This window comes from Coffea arabica, chromosome 5c (genome assembly GCF_036785885.1).
Source record: "Coffea arabica cultivar ET-39 chromosome 5c, Coffea Arabica ET-39 HiFi, whole genome shotgun sequence".
NCBI lineage: Eukaryota > Viridiplantae > Streptophyta > Magnoliopsida > Gentianales > Rubiaceae > Coffea > Coffea arabica.
This window is the reverse complement of record NC_092319.1, coordinates 46,826,380-46,844,843: the sequence shown is the minus strand read 5'-3', so window position 1 is coordinate 46,844,843 and position 18,464 is coordinate 46,826,380. Positions and strand designations below refer to the sequence as shown.

At 35.2% G+C, this 18,464-nt stretch overlaps 2 protein-coding genes across 6 annotated transcripts; one reads left to right on the top strand and one right to left on the bottom strand.

Moving 5' to 3' along the window:
• Positions 1–6,677: 6,677 nt before the first annotated feature.
• LOC140007388 (plant intracellular Ras-group-related LRR protein 6-like) lies at positions 6,678–8,103 on the bottom strand. The gene is made up of 5 exons (XM_072050145.1): positions 7,904–8,103; positions 7,716–7,812; positions 7,558–7,632; positions 7,019–7,074; positions 6,678–6,876 (listed from the first exon to the last, which is right to left on the bottom strand). Exons 1-5 carry the CDS (start codon positions 8,101–8,103, stop codon positions 6,801–6,803), a joined length of 504 nt encoding a protein of 167 aa, XP_071906246.1. The 3' UTR covers positions 6,678–6,800.
• Positions 8,104–8,792: 689 nt separating this feature from the next.
• On the top strand, positions 8,793–17,192 carry LOC140007842 (putative F-box protein At5g55150). 5 transcript variants are annotated; one of them, XM_072051317.1, is made up of 3 exons: positions 8,793–9,188; positions 10,911–10,997; positions 15,476–17,192. In XM_072051317.1, exon 3 carries the CDS (start codon positions 15,501–15,503, stop codon positions 16,965–16,967), a length of 1,467 nt encoding a protein of 488 aa, XP_071907418.1. In that variant the 5' UTR covers positions 8,793–9,188; positions 10,911–10,997; positions 15,476–15,500; the 3' UTR covers positions 16,968–17,192. The 5 variants fall into 5 exon arrangements, 2 of the variants coding, with proteins under 2 accessions (XP_071907418.1, XP_071907419.1); XR_011815302.1 differs by lacking the exon at positions 15,476–17,192 and adding an exon at positions 13,042–13,669 and having other exon boundaries at positions 8,799–9,188; XR_011815300.1 differs by lacking the exon at positions 15,476–17,192 and adding an exon at positions 11,571–13,669 and having other exon boundaries at positions 8,799–9,188.
• The last annotated feature ends 1,272 nt before the right edge of the window (positions 17,193–18,464 follow it).

Here is an 18,464-nt window from a genome sequence, read left to right as displayed (position 1 = left end):
AGATCTTTTACTGGTTTCTCGTACTCGTGGAGGCGAGGAAACTGAAGATGGTGAAGTGCTGAATTATTACACAATTGGTTTTTCTGTTCTGAAGCTGGAGGACAGGCTTGGTTGTCATGATCATTTAGAAGAAAACATTGATGATAATGAATATCCTTACAAATGGACTGAGGTGAGCGGTTTGGGAGACCGGGCATTATTCCTTGGTAGAAATCCATCTTCGTCTTTGCCTGCATGCAAGTATAATGGATCCTTGAAACCCAATTGCATCTACTTTACGGATGATGATCCGGATAATTTCTGGGGTGACCGAGATGGAGGGGGTCTAGACATGGGAATTTTCAACTTGGAAAATGGTACAATTGAACCCCATTTTCCCGGAAAGTCCATCCATCCTGAATTCCCACCTTTCTGGTTAATGTAATGTATCGAGCTTTAGGCTATTGTGTTTGTTTTAATATAAACACAAAATAAGTGTTTAGGCTAAAGGTGGGATATAAATGTTGTCTTTTTCCTTCCATTGAATGAAGGTTTCTTTAACCCTCCCCCTAAAACTCCTTACCTCCCCCTAAAACTCAATAAATAGGCACTTTGCCCCCTTATTTTATGTTTCACAACAAAATGCTCCTTCTATATTAATTATTATTTTATTTCTTTTTTCTCTTTATCTACTTGTCCTTTTTTCTTTATATATATAAATTTTTTTCCTTTCTCTCATGTGACCAACTACTTTCTTTTTTTTTTTACTATTATTATCTATATATTAATTTTGATCTTCTTAAACTTATTTTTTATTTATTTCTATCTTTTTTTACTTGTTTTTATTGGAAGTAATAATTATCATAAAATCTATGCTATAACAAAGCAAATACTATCTATGCGTATAGACTATTTCGTATATTATTTAAATCAATGCATCTAGAATTTAAAATAAGTTGATTTTTAATAACAACAATAACAAATTCAATGACAATAATTGTGATTAATCAACCATGCATAAAAAAGTAATAAAAATATTAAGCACTTTATTTTTATGGGATATATTTTTAAGTATTAAGTAAATTAAAGTTCTAGTTTGGTAATATCTTTTTAAATATTCAAATTGCTAGTAATATACACTTTTTTTATTATGACAAGTACATATTAGTTTTATACACTATACAATTTACGTACCTTGAATTTTTCTAATAGTGTAAACAAATAAAACAAGAATAAATTATATGTAAAAAATAATTATAATAAGCTTGCTCGCAAATGAGTAATACTAATGGGAAAGTGAAACAAAATAGTGACATAAGAGAAGTGAAAAAAAAGAAAATAGTAAAAGAAGTAAAATAAAAAAATAAAAGAAAGTAGTGGAAAAGGAAAAACAAGGGAATGAATAAACAAAAAAGAAATAAAATAAAATAATAAGAGCGCGCAATGTTGTTTTAAAATATCAAATAGAGGGCAAAGTGCTTATTTAACGGGAAATGTACTAGTACTTTGTAGTTTTGCTTTTTTATAGATTTCATGGGGAAATAATTTAGATTAGAGCCATTTTGAATATATGATGGGTAATTTGGTTGGAACCCATTTCTTAATTCAATGGAATTATTATTTGATAGAAAATTTCATGAATTAATCTTTCATCATGGGGGGCGCGAATATATAAAGGATTTTATAGTTTCTGTGGCGTTTGAGGGGCATCTTATGTATCAAAATTGAATTTACGTTCAAGTGAAATCGAACTCATATGTAGTTCTAAATGAACTACCATTTGATTGAGAAGTTTTCACTTTCTTTTCCTTTTAAAAAGAATTTCATAAAGTCCCAGTGATGGGTGGAATTTTCCCTAATGACCCTAATTTGGGAGAGTCAAACTTATGAAGTTTGTGTGATTATTGTCATTTAGATAATATTATTAAATCACATGTGACTGGATTTAGCTCCGTTTGAGGGAAATATCTTGAATTGTCTAAGAATTACAAATTTTTTATGATCAGAGAATTGATTTTCAATACCAAATTGACTTTCATTCCGTCGGTTATTACTTGAAAAAGATTCTGTCAAAGGTCGAATTTACAAATGAACGCTATGATTGATAATTCCATACATTTACCAAATAAAATAAAAGGAATTCCAAGATTTTCAAGCCGTTTTCTGGTGCGAAGGTCTGATTTAATTAAATTTGGCTTTGACACCTTTTTTTTTTTTTTTTTTGGGTAACCCGGAACATGCCCTGACTAGAACCCTTTGGACCCGAACCGGCACGCCAAACCGGAGGGAAGCTGATAGGCCCATACAGCTTTTCCGGGCGAGTCAGGATGTGCGACATAGTGGGCACGAATCGAACCCTGATCAGTGAAGAAACCAGCAACACAAGGCTGACCCCTCAATCGCTGCGCCATATGCCCGGGGGCTTTGACACCTTGGAGAAGGAAGATGGGCACAAGTCAACCCTCTAGGCAGCGGGTAGTAGCATGAAATTGTATTGTGGTTAGAGAGCCAAAATGCGTTTCAACACATTGAATAGGCAAGCAAAGCAAGAGGGAGGAGCGTAGCCCTTAAACTGAAACATTTTACGCTCTCTTTCCATTAGAGCTTAAATTAATTTGTTGAGGTGTAATGAAAAAGAAAAAACGGTTGAAGGATATTAACATCCAGTGTGGGTGAAGATTAATTGGATTATAACATCAGACTTCGTGTAACTTATTTCCTGTAAAAACTAAAAAGAAAAAAAAAACACTAATTCAAACACATAGATGAGTCCATCAAACAAATTATGCAGGCCGTCGTCATTTGTTTAGTATCTCAAATAAGACTTGAAGGTCGGTTTTGACAAGAAAATTATACGACCAAAAGAGAAGAAATACAAGCCAATGATTGCAAAAAAAGAAAAAAAAAAACTAAAATTGAAGGATGTGGAGGACAGGGAGGAGGTAGGAGGGAGGTTAGTGCCACGTTAGCTTGGGAGTCCATCATTTTTCTCACACGTCTCTTGCGAACAAGTCTAGAAAGAAAGACGATGTAAACTATAGAGTGAGTGAAAATCTTTTGCGTGCACGGTTCATTTTTTGTCTTTTTAATCTTTCTGCTACTGCAGCTGCTGTCCACTTTGACAACCAAATGCAATTTTTATACAGCATTTGAGAGGAAGGATGGCTTTCTACAGAACTTCTAATTCGGTGGCATTACCTCACCACCCAACTTGAGGAAGGCACGACGGTTTCTTCTGTTATAGGGAATGTTAATAACTGGTCGGGTGCACTCACTGTGGATGACCCCCACCCCAGATTCTACACTGCGGATGAGATGACCCCAAACAATGGTCATGAAATGAAATAATTTGGTTCTGGGAAAAGCTACCAAATTTCATAAATATGTAGAAGCTACCCGTTGTCTGGTTGTTTTGAAGAGAATAGACAATCCCACCTTCAGCCATCCAATTACAAGAAAGAAAGAAAGAAAGAAACACCGTCGCTGAACTCAACAATCGCAAAGAAGATTCTGCAGACCAATAGAAGAAATCAAATGATACTACTGGTGGTACATGCTAGTAATTTTTAAAATGAACTTATAGCTTCCTACAAACAAACAAACAAACAAAAGAAAGGCTGCTGTTGCAACATGGCACGCAATGAAGTTCCTAATTTGCAGCAATGAACGATGAGCAAGAAGACGTCCCCAGGAGAATTATTTTACCCCAAGTATAGTGCAATCGATCTGTTGGCATCTTACAATTTCAAGTCTTTAATTACAGCAAGCCAGAATTAAACCCATTGCTGTATAAACATTTGGAGTCCGAAGATCAGAAAGAGGAGTTGCTTCAATGTTATGGAAAAATGGTTCGAAAAGCCATTTCTCTAAGGCCACCACACCCCGAGATACCATATATAATAACCCCACCACTCCCAATTGAAAATACAAGTCTTTAGTATTAGCTTAGATTTACTTCCCTAATAAAAATTCCAGTAGAAGTACCGACAGATAAAAAGAGCAAATAAGTGTTGGAATTTTAATGGCTAGGGACAAAAAAAAAATATATGTAAAACACTACAATATTATATTATATTGATTGATAAGAAACTTTACAGCAGCAAGCCTTTGACACCTTCCTACCACTAGTAACTTGCCAACTTTGACACCTTCTTACCACTGTTAACTTGCAACCTCTCCGAAATGGTCTCGATCCGGAGTGTGCTTTAAGCAAAGAAGCATACTATTTGACCCTAACAACCAAACTTTGACACCTTCCTAGTAACTTGCAAGCTCTCCAGAATGTAGCAGACCATTTGACACTAACAATTAACCAATTAACTACTTACTTTTCTAATACTTGACTCTTATAACTAATAGTGGCTAACATTAAAAAGTCGTCGATGCTTCAGTGCCTTGTGCTCGTCACACTGCTCTTGAGACTCGAACCTCGTGCCACAATATCCACACTCAAATTCAAGCTCGTCATGACGCTTTCTGTTGTGTTTCCTCATGGATCTTGCCAACCACCAACTCTCGTTACAAGCGTAACAGAAGTTTTCAATTCTTTTTTCCTTCCCCTTGTCCCTTCCCATGACTTCAACTCTCTTTTCCCTCTTTTTTTTTTTGTAACACTTCTCTTCTCTGTCTTTTTTTCTCTGTCTTCTCTTCTCACGTTTTGCTTTGCCAATGGACTGGAAAAGGGTTTCGGTTTTATAGTGAAAGATATGTATTTTGATTCTCAAAATATCAAAAGTGTCTACATCACTGGAAAAAAAATAGCAACGAAAACATCAACACCATTATGCGGTTAATCTCCACCAAACATCCAGTTTAAAGACTCAAGTCAAGAGGGAGGCTGAGAAGTTTAGCCAGCCAAAAGCGCATGTTAGAAGGGAAACCAAAAAAGGAAGACAGATACCATTACCAAGAAGGAAAATGGGTTGAGAAGACTTCATTCTTGGTACTAGACAATAAAATATCTCTTTATTGCTGCCAGGATACTAGCTAAAAGTGTATATAGCTACGTAAAAGTGTGGGTTACCAATGCAGGTAAGACTTGCATGAGGAAGTCAGAAAATAGAGCACCAGAGGGGGAAGGATTCGTTGGTTTGCTAGCTAAAAAGTGTATATTACCCAAGTAGCGATAAGACTTGCATGAGAAGTCACACTAGAATGAACGAAGCTCTCAAGGTGTAAGTCAATTTTGATTGAATTACTAAGGTTGTAGGGCCACCGGCCACGCCAATGCATGTCCGCCCCTACTTATTTGTAGTACAGAACTAGGGAGACTTGCTTGTACAAGGGGCAAAGCTTCCATAACCTTATTCTATATTTTTATTGTGTTTTATAGCACGTAAGTGAATCATGGCAATTCTTATTCTTAGAAAAAAAAAATAATTTAAAACCTACATGTCGTTACATATGATCTAATGTGAAAGCCTCGTTAAACCATTAGTACTTGAAATTAAACTATCTTAATGTAATTAATATGCCAATATCAAAATCGTGCAAGTAAAATATCTAAATCTGTGAAATATCACATAAGGTAAAACGTCAATTCCACGTACGCTCTCCAAAAAAAATCTTTTTCTCACGTTATCTCTGAATCAATACAACTACACAATTTTTATGTAAAATAAAAATAAAAAGACTATATGCACGATATATATATATATAATCTCTTTCACTTATAGACGAGACCCAGAATTTGGGGTAAAAAATTTACACTAATTTTTTTGTAGGACGCATTACTCCTTTATTTAACAGGCAAATAGTCATTTCCCCTTTCATTGCAATAGTGAGATATTTCATTTTGCCTTTTTTTTTCCCAAATACGTAATTCCTCGATAAACTTTTTCTGAGACCCAAATTTACATTGTTGTTATTCCAAAAGTTTTTGAAACACCTGCATTCCAATAATCAGAACGGACTCCCTTTATTATGATCGTTTCCTTCTTGTATTAGCTTCCTTTCCGGGCGAGTCAAGATGTGCGACGCAGCGGGCACGAATCGAACCCTGGTCAGTGAAGAAACCAGCAACACAAGGCCGTCCTAACTAGTAGCTACGTAAAAGTGTGGGTTACCAATGCAGGTAAGACTTGCATGAGGAAGTCAGAAAATAGAGCACCAGAGGAGGAAGGATTCGTTGGTTTGCTAGCTAAAAAGTGTATATTACCCAAGTAGCGATAAGACTTGCATGAGAAGTCACACTAGAATGAACGAAGCTCTCAAGGTGTAAGTCAATTTTGATTGAATTACTAAGGTTGTAGGGCCACGCCAATGCATGTCCGCCCCTACTTATTTGTAGTACAGAACTAGGCAGACTTGCATTTCATAGATGGCTGTTCAGTGATTTCATAGATTAACTGAAAAGACGATCCCAATCCGTAAGAGGGAGAGCTTGGTTAATATATAATTGACTTTCAACTCTGCATGATTTGCTTCCATCGTCAAGTTTTTGTTTCAAAGTGAATTCCGAGATGATGATGCGGACACTACAACACATGCGGCGACGTAGATGAATATTCATATCAATATCTTAGGTTGCTTGGAAGGGATTGATTGCGCTCTTTCAAGCATCAAAGAAACAAGATATTCAGGACGATCGAGAAACTTTGCTTGGCAAAAGATGGAGTGCAACTCAGACTCGCGACTGGATTTTCTCGCAAGCAAATTATACCATTACCAAATTGAAAGAAAAAGGGGATAGGCTCGAGTAATTTGTAATATCAAACTTTATAACAACAATTTTTGGAAGTCGCAGGAGCAAATATCTGTTTCCGCCGAGCCCATGCTGGCACAAGAAGTAGCCATAATAGATAGCTACGGGCGCAGAGAAATTAGTCCTCGGCGACTCTTTCCTTTAGGTACTTCAGAATAGCTTTTGTTCCTCGATCCAAAATTGTCCTTCGGATGCTGAAAAAGTGTGTATATAAATCATAGTAGAAGCATTGTTGCTTGCACCAACATTTTTACATTCTGAAGCATGATTCTTGTTTTAAAGTCTTTTAAGAATGAAGTCAACTCAATAAAACAGAGAAATATAGCACTCGCCTACCTTCTTAATGGGTTTCCGTCGAGTTTTAATACCTGTAGGCTGGGTTCAAGCAATCCCTGCAGGACAAAATCGTAAGGATATCACTGCCAGTGACTCACTATGCTAAATGCAAGCTACAACAACAAATTCTGTACAAATGAATTGAGAATCACAGAAAGATATCCCTGTGTACTGTTGACGATTGAACTTTCAATAAATCATGCAGCATTTTCAATTGCATTGATCTTTTCCAATCACAGAAAGGTTAAATCACCAATATGAAGTTGAAATGTCAGGCCATATAAAATAAATACCGGATGTGTCCATGATTTACACGTTCGCAACTAGTAGTAAAAAAGATATGATATGCTCTGCAACTTGAGCAATAAATGAAATTAGAACAGCTTTCGTCTCACCATCTATGTAAATGTGTGTCTCTGTGCTATAGGGGAAAAAGATGAAGCCTTAAAAAACTTCAGAAAGAGTCACAGTGAATCCACGTGGACATCGTCAACAGACTACTTACGAAGGTTTCAGAACAAAAAGAGCTTTGTACTAACCAGTTCTGGTGGAAGTGCAGAAATGTTATTGTCTGAAAGGTCGAGCTGTGTAAGACTAGTCATATCTTTTATACCCTGCAAGCAAAATACTAGCATTACAGAGATTCAAGCAGAACACTAAAGGCACACTAGTTCTCTATGCCAAAAAAAAAAAAAACCTGCGGAATGTGTTGAAGAGAATTTTGGCTCAAATCAAGAGTTCGCAGCTGCTTCAAGCTCATAATCTCTGCTGGGAAGACGGATATCTGCATTCTTCTGTGATTAGATTTGAAATGTGAGCCAAGAACAAAAGTTTTGGACAGGGCTGTCAGATGACAACATAAGCACAAAGTTGCAAAACACAAACCTCAGATAAAGCTCCTGCAACTCTGGCATGCTAGAAAATTCTGGATGTTCTGGCAAACAACCAGCATTGCCACTCAGATCCAGTATATGGAGTTTTGGAGTAGTTTGAAAGGCATTTGGTGCAATCTGTTTACCAAGACAAAGTGGACTTGGAATGAAATGATAGAGAGAAGTGGCATAGTTTGGGTTGTGATAGTCCATGCATAGAACAAAGCTTGAAAAAAAAATGAAGCTCTGGCCTTACTTATTCAAGGAGCAACTTGCAGATGATAATAAGTCAGAAGGTGCTAATGAAGATTCTTTTATATTACACAAATTTCAATATTGTCATCATCAACATACATCTGTCTCGCTCTCTCAACAAGGTCCCAATGTTTGTTAACTGGCAAAAGGAAGGACTTTGTCTAATTCATTTGCAGTGTTAGTGTATCCGGGTTTTGATGACTTGAAGGCTGGCGTCTTTGTTGGTGGATTTTCGAGCTGTCGGCCCTTGGTGGTTGTGTTCTCTCTCTCGTTCCTCGAGATGGATTCGTCATTCTTGCAAGAATTTTGCCGCGCGGACAACCAGGAGAATATGTGAAATTCTGCGTCAGATTCCACTGTTAACGAGGACTCGCAGGAAGGAATATTTCGCTTGTCTAGAATCTCTAGATAGCACAAATATCTCAAATAAAATATTTCGCTTGTATCGTAAATATATTTTTCAATTTACTTTTTTATATTTTTAATTATTTTTTTATTTCACATATATTACATCACAAAAAGTGCTACAGTAATTATTCCAAATAATATTTCAAATAATACTTTATCCAAACAAAATTATTTTACATGCACAGCACAGCCGCAGAAAAAAATTTTCAACATAACTAGATAAAGCAGCAACTCGATTCGATTCAGCCAAATCCTTCGTCGTCCTCTATTTTCAAAAAAGTCTCATATTTTTTGCGCGAAGTGTTGTGATTTTAATATCTCTTCCAAAAACTAGGCCAGGCACAAAACATTTCTTGATACCTTCACCGCTCTCCCCCTCCTATCTCTCTTGTCCTTTCCAAATTTCTAAACTCTCGTCGCATCCTTCATTTCTCTTTCTCATTCTGTGTTTCTATTTTTTTTAATTCCAAATTCTTCTCTTTCTTCTCGTTCTTTTCTTCAATTGCTAACATATTTTCTTAGAATCTCTTTAAATTTCAAAACCTTCAGATGATTGAAGATCCACTGCAAGTGCAAAATTGTAGGTGGAAAGTGTATTTCTCGTGAAGTGGCGGAGTCTCATTACTTGATTTAAGGTCATCATTGAATCTGGTTTTGTTTCTCTTAACATTTACCAGTGATTTTTCCTTTCCCCATGATTTTATTTTTCTTGCTGACTTGTAAAGATCACCCTTTTTCCTTAATTTTGTTTTTCTTGCTGGCTTGTAAAAATCACCAGATTTCAATTTCCACTTAAATGTGTACCAATAGTGTATGGGTGTTCCCAAACATCTATACTTATATTGTTTCATTATCCCTCTTTCGAAAGTAACCTTGCAGCAGTCTTAGAATCAATTTTACAAAGAGGAGCTTCTAAATTAGCTGTTTTGTTCTTCTAAAGTGGGTACGATTTGGATGTTTTGTACTAATTTTAGGGTTTTTTTAAATCTAAAGTCTCTCTCTCCTATATCGATTAAGTTTCACTATTCGTAAATGTTGGAGCCATTTTCTTATTTGATTTCACCATTGATTAGATTTGCTAATGTTGCAATTAAGGAGACTGTTAGAGATGTTAAATCCAACTTCACTTGTCTTGCAAGGATGAAACTTCTTATTATGATACAGAGTTCAAATTACAGTGGAATGGTTGGGGTGGTTGGAGGTGATTTCTTATGGTTGTTTTTTCAAAGATTTCTTTTCAGACCTTTTTCATTTCTCCTATTATATTATTTTATATGCTAAGAAAACCTTGGGGAGGGGGAAGAAGATAGCTTTTCCTTGGTACTTTAATCCTTAATGCAGAGAATATAACCCTCATTTAATTGCTGAAAATGTTGTCCATTCATCTTACTTTTAGGATAATGATGGTATACTTACTTCCATCGTTGAAGACCTGACCTTGGTTTCATTTTCAGTGAAGTTTCTTCTCCATCATTTTTCTTTTTGAAAAATTTCTATTTTCCAAATATTAGATTTAGTCTTAATGAATTATTGCTTTTTTCTATTTAAATTAGATGAGAAGAGCTTTACGAGACATTTCTTATCATTTTTCTATAGCAATAGTTACTGGGAAATATAGAGCTAAGTACATTCATGTAAAAAAATGAATATTCTGCAATATTTTCAAAGTGAGACTTATTTTAGCTAATGAATACTTATTAGCGGATTTACAATTTTGTTAAGTTACCAAAGCCTTATTCTGCCAGCAATACACTATATAACCTACCTACACTACCTGGCAAAGGTGTTTTTATTAGGTTTTAGGCAAGAATAATGAGTTTTTTTGTTAAATTATGGTAAGGTTGAGTATGAAAAAATTTAGTCCTTGGGGAAAATGCCATATTCACATTTTACATGGCTAGTGTAAAGTTTTTTATTTTGTTAGTTGTGTACATTGATGGCCTGTATCTAGTAACATGAAATAATTGCTTAGAATAATCGTCCGTGCAAATTGATAGGGTTTGATGCCAAGTTTAAGAAGGGTAGGAAAGTGTAATGTAAGTGTTTATGCCTTAAATGAGACCGTTTCAATTAGTGAACTGTTTTTGTTTACTTGATGATGATGTAAATAGCGAGTTACATAATACTATAGGGATTGGGCAAAGAGGAAAGGAATTATATTACAATGAGGTGTATGCTTGGTAAAGGTAGTTATTTGGATATGAAAATGATAATAATGCATAATGTTTTCGTCCAAAAAGGCGATAGTAGTAATTATTTTTCTGTTAAGTTTGGTTCATGATAAACTATAGTACTTAGTTTGCTCTAATTATGGTTGATATCATCCAAATTTGAGCTTGTTTGTATGTCATTTGCAGGTTGATGGCGCTAAAAATTTCTTGTAGATTTGAACAAGATACTTAAATGAGCTTACCTTTCTTCAAATCGAGAATGGTTTATGGATGGTATATACAATTTTTAAAGTTTTTATTACTTTCCATCTACTTGCAATTAGTTTTGCAGTTACACTTTATGCTTTTCTCATTTTGGTGATGTTTTATTACAGTATTATATTTTACTAAGCAAGATGGAAATTAGAAATTTTAGAATGATGAGGGAATGCGTTTAGTAGGCGAATTTGCCAATATTTAATGTCACATACTATGGTAACTTATTACTTTTCTAATGCATGATTGCTAATGTTTGAAATGCATTAGCCTATTTCTATCTTTAGGGGGAGGGGGGAAATAAAGCATAAACAACCAGTACTAGCTAATTGGAAGTTTAGGATTTTGACCTTTTTTTGGTGGTTTTTTTTTCTTATCTTTGCTTTTTTCATTCGACTTGGATAGAGGTATCATGTCTTGATTTCAGCCATAGTATGGTTAGGGTAGATGGTTTATTCAGATATCGAGAGTGTTTTAGGAGTTCTTATACTTTGTTTGTTTAAACCACTATGGAGTTATCCTATTATCTATAAAATAGTTGTTAAAACATATAATCAGTGTTTAGTATCTAATCGTAGTATTTGAAAATAGTGTTGCAGTGCTTAGCAAGAAGCTTAGAAGATCCATTGGTATTCAACCTGCCCCCGAACACAGCACCTTTGAATTTATAGGAAGAAACTTGCCCGAATTACTCTCAGAGGTTCTTGCAAACCTGAAAGTGTTATGCACTTGCTATAGAAGTATAGGATGATGTGCTAACCTAAAGTGTTATTATAGCAGAAAGACACAGGTCAGAATTACTCTCAAATGGGGAATGGTTTATGGATGGTAATATATAATTCTTAAAGTTTTTTTTACTTCCCATCTGCTTCAACATAATTTTGCAGTCACACATCATATTTTGCTCTTTCTGGTGATGTTTATTGTAGTATTCTATTTTACCAAACAATATGAAAATTGGAAATTTTAGAATGATCTGAGGAAACGTATTTAGCATGTGAATTTGCCAACATTTAATGTCACATATTGTAGTTCTAATGCATGACTGCTAATATTTGAAATGCATTAGCCTATCTCTATTTTTAGGGGATAAAAAGCGAGTATAAACCATTAGCACCGGCAAATTGAAAGCGTAGGATTTTGGCCTTTTTTGATGTTTTTTTTTAACATATGCTTTATTCATTCAACTTGGGTAGAGCTATCATGATAGCTGAGTGAGATTTTAGTTCTGCCAGACCTGCTAGTCGATTCCCCTTTTTTTTTTTTATGCTTTGACTGGCACAATGGAATTCTAACCGAAATTTTTAAGGATCCTTTTGTCTTCTGATGATTATTGCTTGTAGTTGTGCAAGTGGTTGGCATGCCCGTCAACAACCGCTCTTTCACCATAGTCAAGGCCCTTCATTTCTTATGACGAATATTGTGCCATTCAGTAACGTGAAAATGTAACTTAGAATGACTGCTTTAGTACTTGAAATGGAATTTTTGGTGATCCTCGAGTTGCTTTCAGGTTAGTTCTTTTGGGACTTAATTAAAAGTTGTAGATGAAATGATTGCCAAATTGTCCCACTTTAAAGAATAAGCTAGCTATGGGTTCTAAAATTTCCTATGTTTTGCTTGTTTTACGTTGCCTTTCTGGACTTCCTGTAAGTACTGGGGGAGAAAACGAGGAATAAGAAGAATATCTGCCCCATTGCCCCTGAAAGAGTAGATGAAATTTTACAAACATGTTTGGACACATTTTGGACTTTGAAATGTTGAATTTCTTCGTTTTACACAGTGAATTAGTTTATGTTGGTGTTTAATCGATTGCATAGACGATACTACTGAACTACAATAAACATGTTTCATGAGCAACCTCTCTTTTTCCATGTTTCATGAGTTATTGAAAGAGGTTAAGTGCCAAGTTTCAAAACCTCGCCTAAAACACCACAGAGAAGTGACAATCCATGAGAGGAAGCTTGGATGATAATTGCTTTCAACGCTGCATGGCTGACATCCGTTATCAAGTTATTGTCTAAAACGAATACCAAGTTGACGGTAAACATTACAATGCATGCAGTGATGCAAAGGTATGTCAAAGGTAATGTAGATGAACGTTCAAATCAATATCTTAGGTTCCCTTGGAAGAGGATCGATTGCCCTGTTGCAAGTTTCAAAGAAACAAGATATTCAAGAGGATCGGATCAACAATTCTGGACAATGCTTGAAGTGGTAGATTGAAGCAAAACTAAGAAGATACAGTGCCAAAATAAGTTGGTAGAACTTGTCTGATCTGGCCATATCTAAGAATTCACTAGTTCTGAGTTTCAAATGCCTATAATCTGTAAATGCTTCATGAAGGCTCTATTTATCCTGGCTAAAATTTTTTATACCCCAAGGAGCAAAGAACAAGTCAAATTTTGAGAATACACACGCACTGGGCTAGACACTGAGGTTGAGATCGTTTATGGTTCAATTTTTGAGTCTTGATGCTATCAGATGCAACACACTGATAGATGAGCCGATTGTTGTATGGAGATAGATCTATGGCAGAGTGAATTCACTCTTGTGATTACAGAAAACCAGACCATGATGTAAGTCACTTGATTGTGCTTCCAGAAGGAATTCGTTGGTTTTAACAGCTCTATACTTATTTTCATTCGTCAGTAAACACCAGTATCCCCAATTTTCAATTGGACATTGATACTTCTCACAATTGCAAACATCAATTCCATTGCCAGCTTTTGAAAATTTCGGATGCTTCTTGAAGGATTGCTTGGTGGGAACTCTCTTGCCTATGCTTCGGGGATTGAATTTTTTTTTTGGGTAAGCAAAGATGTCTTGATTGTGTCATGGAACCCAAAGGCCCCCAGGCCCCAGCAAGTGTAAAAAATTTATACTAATTTCTTGTAGGACGTATTACTCCTTTATTTAACAGGCAAAATAGTCATTTCCCTTTCATTGCAATAGTGAGATATTTCATTTTGCTCTTTTTTTTTTTTCCCCAAATACGTAATTCCTTGATAAACTTTTTCTGAGACCCTAATTCACATTGTTGTTATTCCAAAAGTTTTGGAAACACCTATATTCCAATAACCAAAACTTCCTTTCTTATAATCGTTTCCTTCTTTGATTAGTTTCCTTTCCTCCTTTTCCTGTCCTCTTCTGGTGCTTATGTATATAATCTCTTCCTTAATCATCTAACCCTACTGCCCTGCCACTTCTCTCTGCATCGCTCTCTCATACAATTAAAGGTGCGCCTGCTTAGCTCTGCCTTTTAAACATCTTCAACTAATTATTTTTGTTTGTTCTTTTGGCTTCTGTGTACTGAGTGTGTTTGGATAGGAGATTATTTGAAATAGTTACTGGAAATAATTACTGTAACACTTGTTGTAATTTTTTATGATATGATATATATGAGATAAAAAAGGTGATTGAAAAGATAAAAAAATTTGTTAAAACTTGTGTTTGTGATGCAAATAAATTACTTTTTTTTCAAATCATTCCTATCGAAACAAACCCGTATTTGTATTTTGTTCGTCTTTTGGGTAAAGTACAAATGAACATCCAATATCATTATTTGTGCGGTAACGTAAAACTAGATACGTGGATATGCTTTGCAGTTGCTTGGAACTTTAATGCCTAATACTCTTGCAAGACTTGCGCTGACTTCTCTCTTCTAAATTTTTGCACCCGCTTGACCCTAAATTGTTATGTATTTTGATTTTTTGAGTTTTTAAAATTTTGTGTATTACTCAGTTAGTAGTTATTGGATTTTAAAGAAATACAAAAAAATTAAAATATGATATTTATGAATGAAAAATAGTAATATAATAGAGTGAGAGAAATCCGTTGTGCACATTATAAGTCTCCAAGAATTATGTAAGAATGATGCCTGAACCTTACATTGCCTACTTTCATTGATCACATAAGTAGTGAAGTGACTTGGGATGTTTCGAAAACTATAGGGTGAAACATAGAGAATGCACGTTGGAATTAGTCGACGAAAAGTTGGACATTTGCTATCCAAGAAAAGTCGCAAGTTAGCATACCAAACTTTCAGCTTTCAGTTACATTAATTCACTCGTTACGAGTCCTAAATTATCAGTAGCAATTGTACTCTGTGCAAATGTGCTTAAAGATTTACTTCGCTTACTCAATTGGGTTAGTTATTCATTTTGAAAGGGAATCACTCGGGCATTTCGAATTTTACTGAGTGTGATTAATCTAACTTTTAGACTACATAACATGAATATATTAACTGAATTTTTACGTAGGTTGAATATTGATGCTGTGGATATTTACATAAACATCAAAATAGATTGCATCGACTCTCCTAATGACGCTCATAAAAGAACTACCACTAGTTGACGCTTTGTTAACTCTCCAATAAAATTCGTTTTGTGGTGTAGTTCGTGTCTATGCATGCTGAAGGAATCCATATGTATTTGTTTCTTTTTTTAAGATTGAAATTTGTTACCAGTTGCAAAACCCTTTTTGTCCTTGTTGCGCAGATCATCTTCGCGCTTGACATGATATATGGCGGATTGGGCTAATCTTATGCCAGAGTTGCTGGCACAGGTAGCCCAACGACTTGCTGGCCATGACTTTATTGTCTTCCGCGCAGTATGCAAGCCGTGGCAATTTGCATCGCTTACTTTAAAGGAGAAGCCACCTTTGCCTCCATGGCTGGTGCTTGCTGAGGAGGAAAAGGTAGGACTTGATGACATTTTTTACTGTGCTTCTTGTAAAACATGGCAATCTGCATCATGTACTTTAAAGCAGAAACCTCTCGTACCTGCTTGGCTCCTGCATGCTGAGGACGAGGCTAAGGGAAAGGTAGAAACTGATGACATATTCTTCTGCCTTGATTGCGAAATATATCAATCTGTGTCCCGTTATGCTTCGAAGGAGGAATCACCTCCTTTACCACCATGGTTCGTGCTTGTTGAGGATGAAGATGGATTAAAAGATGCACCTAAAATTCGACGTTTCTTTAACTTGTCAACTTTGAAGGCGTACGAATTTGAGTTGCCCGAAGCTTCGGGCAGGAACTGTGTGGGAGCATCTTACGGATGCATCTTCACTTTAGGCCATGATTTACAAATTAGTCTTGTGCATCCCTTCACCCGTAAACAGATTTCCCTTCCTTCCATGCTTGCCTTTAGTGATCATTATGCCTACCATCACGAATATAGGCCTCAGGAACGCTTTCGTATGTTTGTAGAAAAGGTAGCATTGTCCTCAAATCCTTGGCTGGATGAAAAGACTGGTTTGCATGATGATCACACTCATCAGGACCGCTGTGTTATAGCTGCAATATATGGCGAAGTGAGGATATTAGCGTTTGCAAGGCTAGGAGATGAGGTGTGGACTAACATTCGTGTCCCTTCTAAGGCTTATCAGGATATTATTTTCCACCAGGACAAACTGTATGCAGTGGATTGCCATGGAAGTGTGGTTGCTTGTGACATCGATGATGACAAGAGGGGTGGCGATGGACCAAGAGCGAAAATAATTGCACCAATTCCTTATGAACCTCCAGATTACACTCAAAAGTACCTGGTTGAGTCATCAGGAGATCTTTTACTGGTTTCTCGTACTCGTGGAGGCGAGGAAACTGAAGATGGTGAAGTGCTGAATTATTACACAATTGGTTTTTCTGTTCTGAAGCTGGAGGACAGGCTTGGTTGTCATGATCATTTAGAAGAAAATATTGATGATAATGAATATCCTTACAAATGGACTGAGGTGAGCGGTTTGGGAGACCGGGCATTATTCCTTGGTAGAAATCCATCTGCGTCTTTGCCTGCATACAAGTATAATGGATCCTTGAAACCCAATTGCATCTACTTTACGGATGATGATCCGGATAATTTCTGGGGTGACCGAGATGGAGGGGGTCTAGACATGGGAATTTTCAACTTGGAAAATGGTACAATTGAACCCCATTTTCCCGGAAAGTCTATCCATCCTGAATTCCCACCTTTCTGGTTAATGATGTAATGTATCGAGCTTCAGGGGTGCCAAACATAGCATTCACAGTTTGGGTTTGCAACCCAATACTGCTTTGTGATGAACTCTAATTGAAGAGCTAGCGGGCAACATTTTCGCCTTAAAATGATTCCCTCCTCCTTTATTGAATGGTGTCAAAACCGCTTTCATGACCGGCACCCTTTCAAAAAGACTGGTATGGGAGTACGCAGGTTTAATTGTTACTTTTTTGATTAATTGTTATTACATGTTAGTTCCGTAAACATCATAAATACATAGCATCTCCTTAGACATTATAAACATTATAAGAAAAAAATCTTAATCATCTTAAAATATTCAAATTTAGTTTAAATTACAAATGTTTAAAAGAGTTTGTTATTGACATATCATTTTACCAGTGGGATGGTGGGACATAAAATTTTGTCACTTAAAATATATATATATATATATATATATATACACTATTCGTAGGATAATAAACTCGTACGTTTTGAGATTTCTTTTAGCAGGTGAGATATAGATATAGATTTCAAAATTTCAACAACGTTCTAGGGAAATTTCATTAATTTGTAAGCATAAATTTGCTGAAAATACAAGGCTCAAGAATTTCGTATATATATTTAGGACCTACTTAACATCAAACAAAGTGATCACTGGAGTATATTAGTGGTATACAGAAATAAGAATTTTCACATTGATAGAATTCTATCGACTTGTTAATTAAGGTAAAAGCTCTCTGACAAACAATCATCGTTAAATTGGAAACAATTGTGTTTGTTTTAATGTAAACACAAAATAAGTGTTTAGGCTAAAGGTGGGATATAAATGTTGTCTTTTTCCTTCCATTGAATGAAGGTTTCTTTAACCCTCACCCTAAAACTCCATACCTCCCCCTAAAACTCAATAAATAGGCACTTTGCCCCCTTATTTTATGTTTCACAACAAAATGCTCCTTCTATATTAATTATTATTTTATTTCTTTTTTCTCTTTATCTACTTGTCCTTTTTTCTTTATATATATATATATATATATATTTTTTTTTTTTTTTTTCCTTTCTCTCATGTGACCAACTACTTTCTTTCTTTTTTACTATTATTATCTATATATTAATTTTGATCTTCTTAAACTTATTTTTTTATTTATTTCTATCTTTTTTTACTTGTTTTTATTGGAAGTAATAATTATCATAAAATCTATGCTATAACAAAGCATATACTATCTATGCGTATAGACTATTTCGTATATTATTTAAATCAATGCATCTAGAATTTAAAATAATTTGATTTTTAATAACAACAATGACAAATTCAATGACAATAATTGTGATTAATCAACCATGCATAAAAAAGTAATAAAAATATTAAGCACTTTATTTTTATGGGATATATTTTTAAGTATTAAGTAAATTAAAGTTCTAGTTTGGTAATATCTTTTTAAATATTCAAATTGCTAGTAATATACGCTTTTTTTATTATGACAAGTACATATTAGTTTTATACACTATACAA

What these genes read in the sequence shown, in the direction of transcription:
- LOC140007842 (XM_072051317.1), top strand. Translation starts at nt 15,501, where the DNA reads ATGGCGGATTGGGCTAATCTTATGCCAGAGTTGCTGGCACAGGTAGCC.
- LOC140007388 (XM_072050145.1), bottom strand. Translation starts at nt 8,103, where the DNA reads ATGGACTATCACAACCCAAACTATGCCACTTCTCTCTATCATTTCATT. An exon ending in TTGCAGGAGCTTTATCTGAG is followed by an intron (nt 7,813 to 7,903) that starts GTTTGTGTTTTG and finishes ATCTAATCACAG; the next exon opens with AAGAATGCAGATATCCGTCT. An exon ending in CTGCACTTCCACCAGAACTG is followed by an intron (nt 7,075 to 7,557) that starts GTTAGTACAAAG and finishes TTTGTCCTGCAG; the next exon opens with GGATTGCTTGAACCCAGCCT.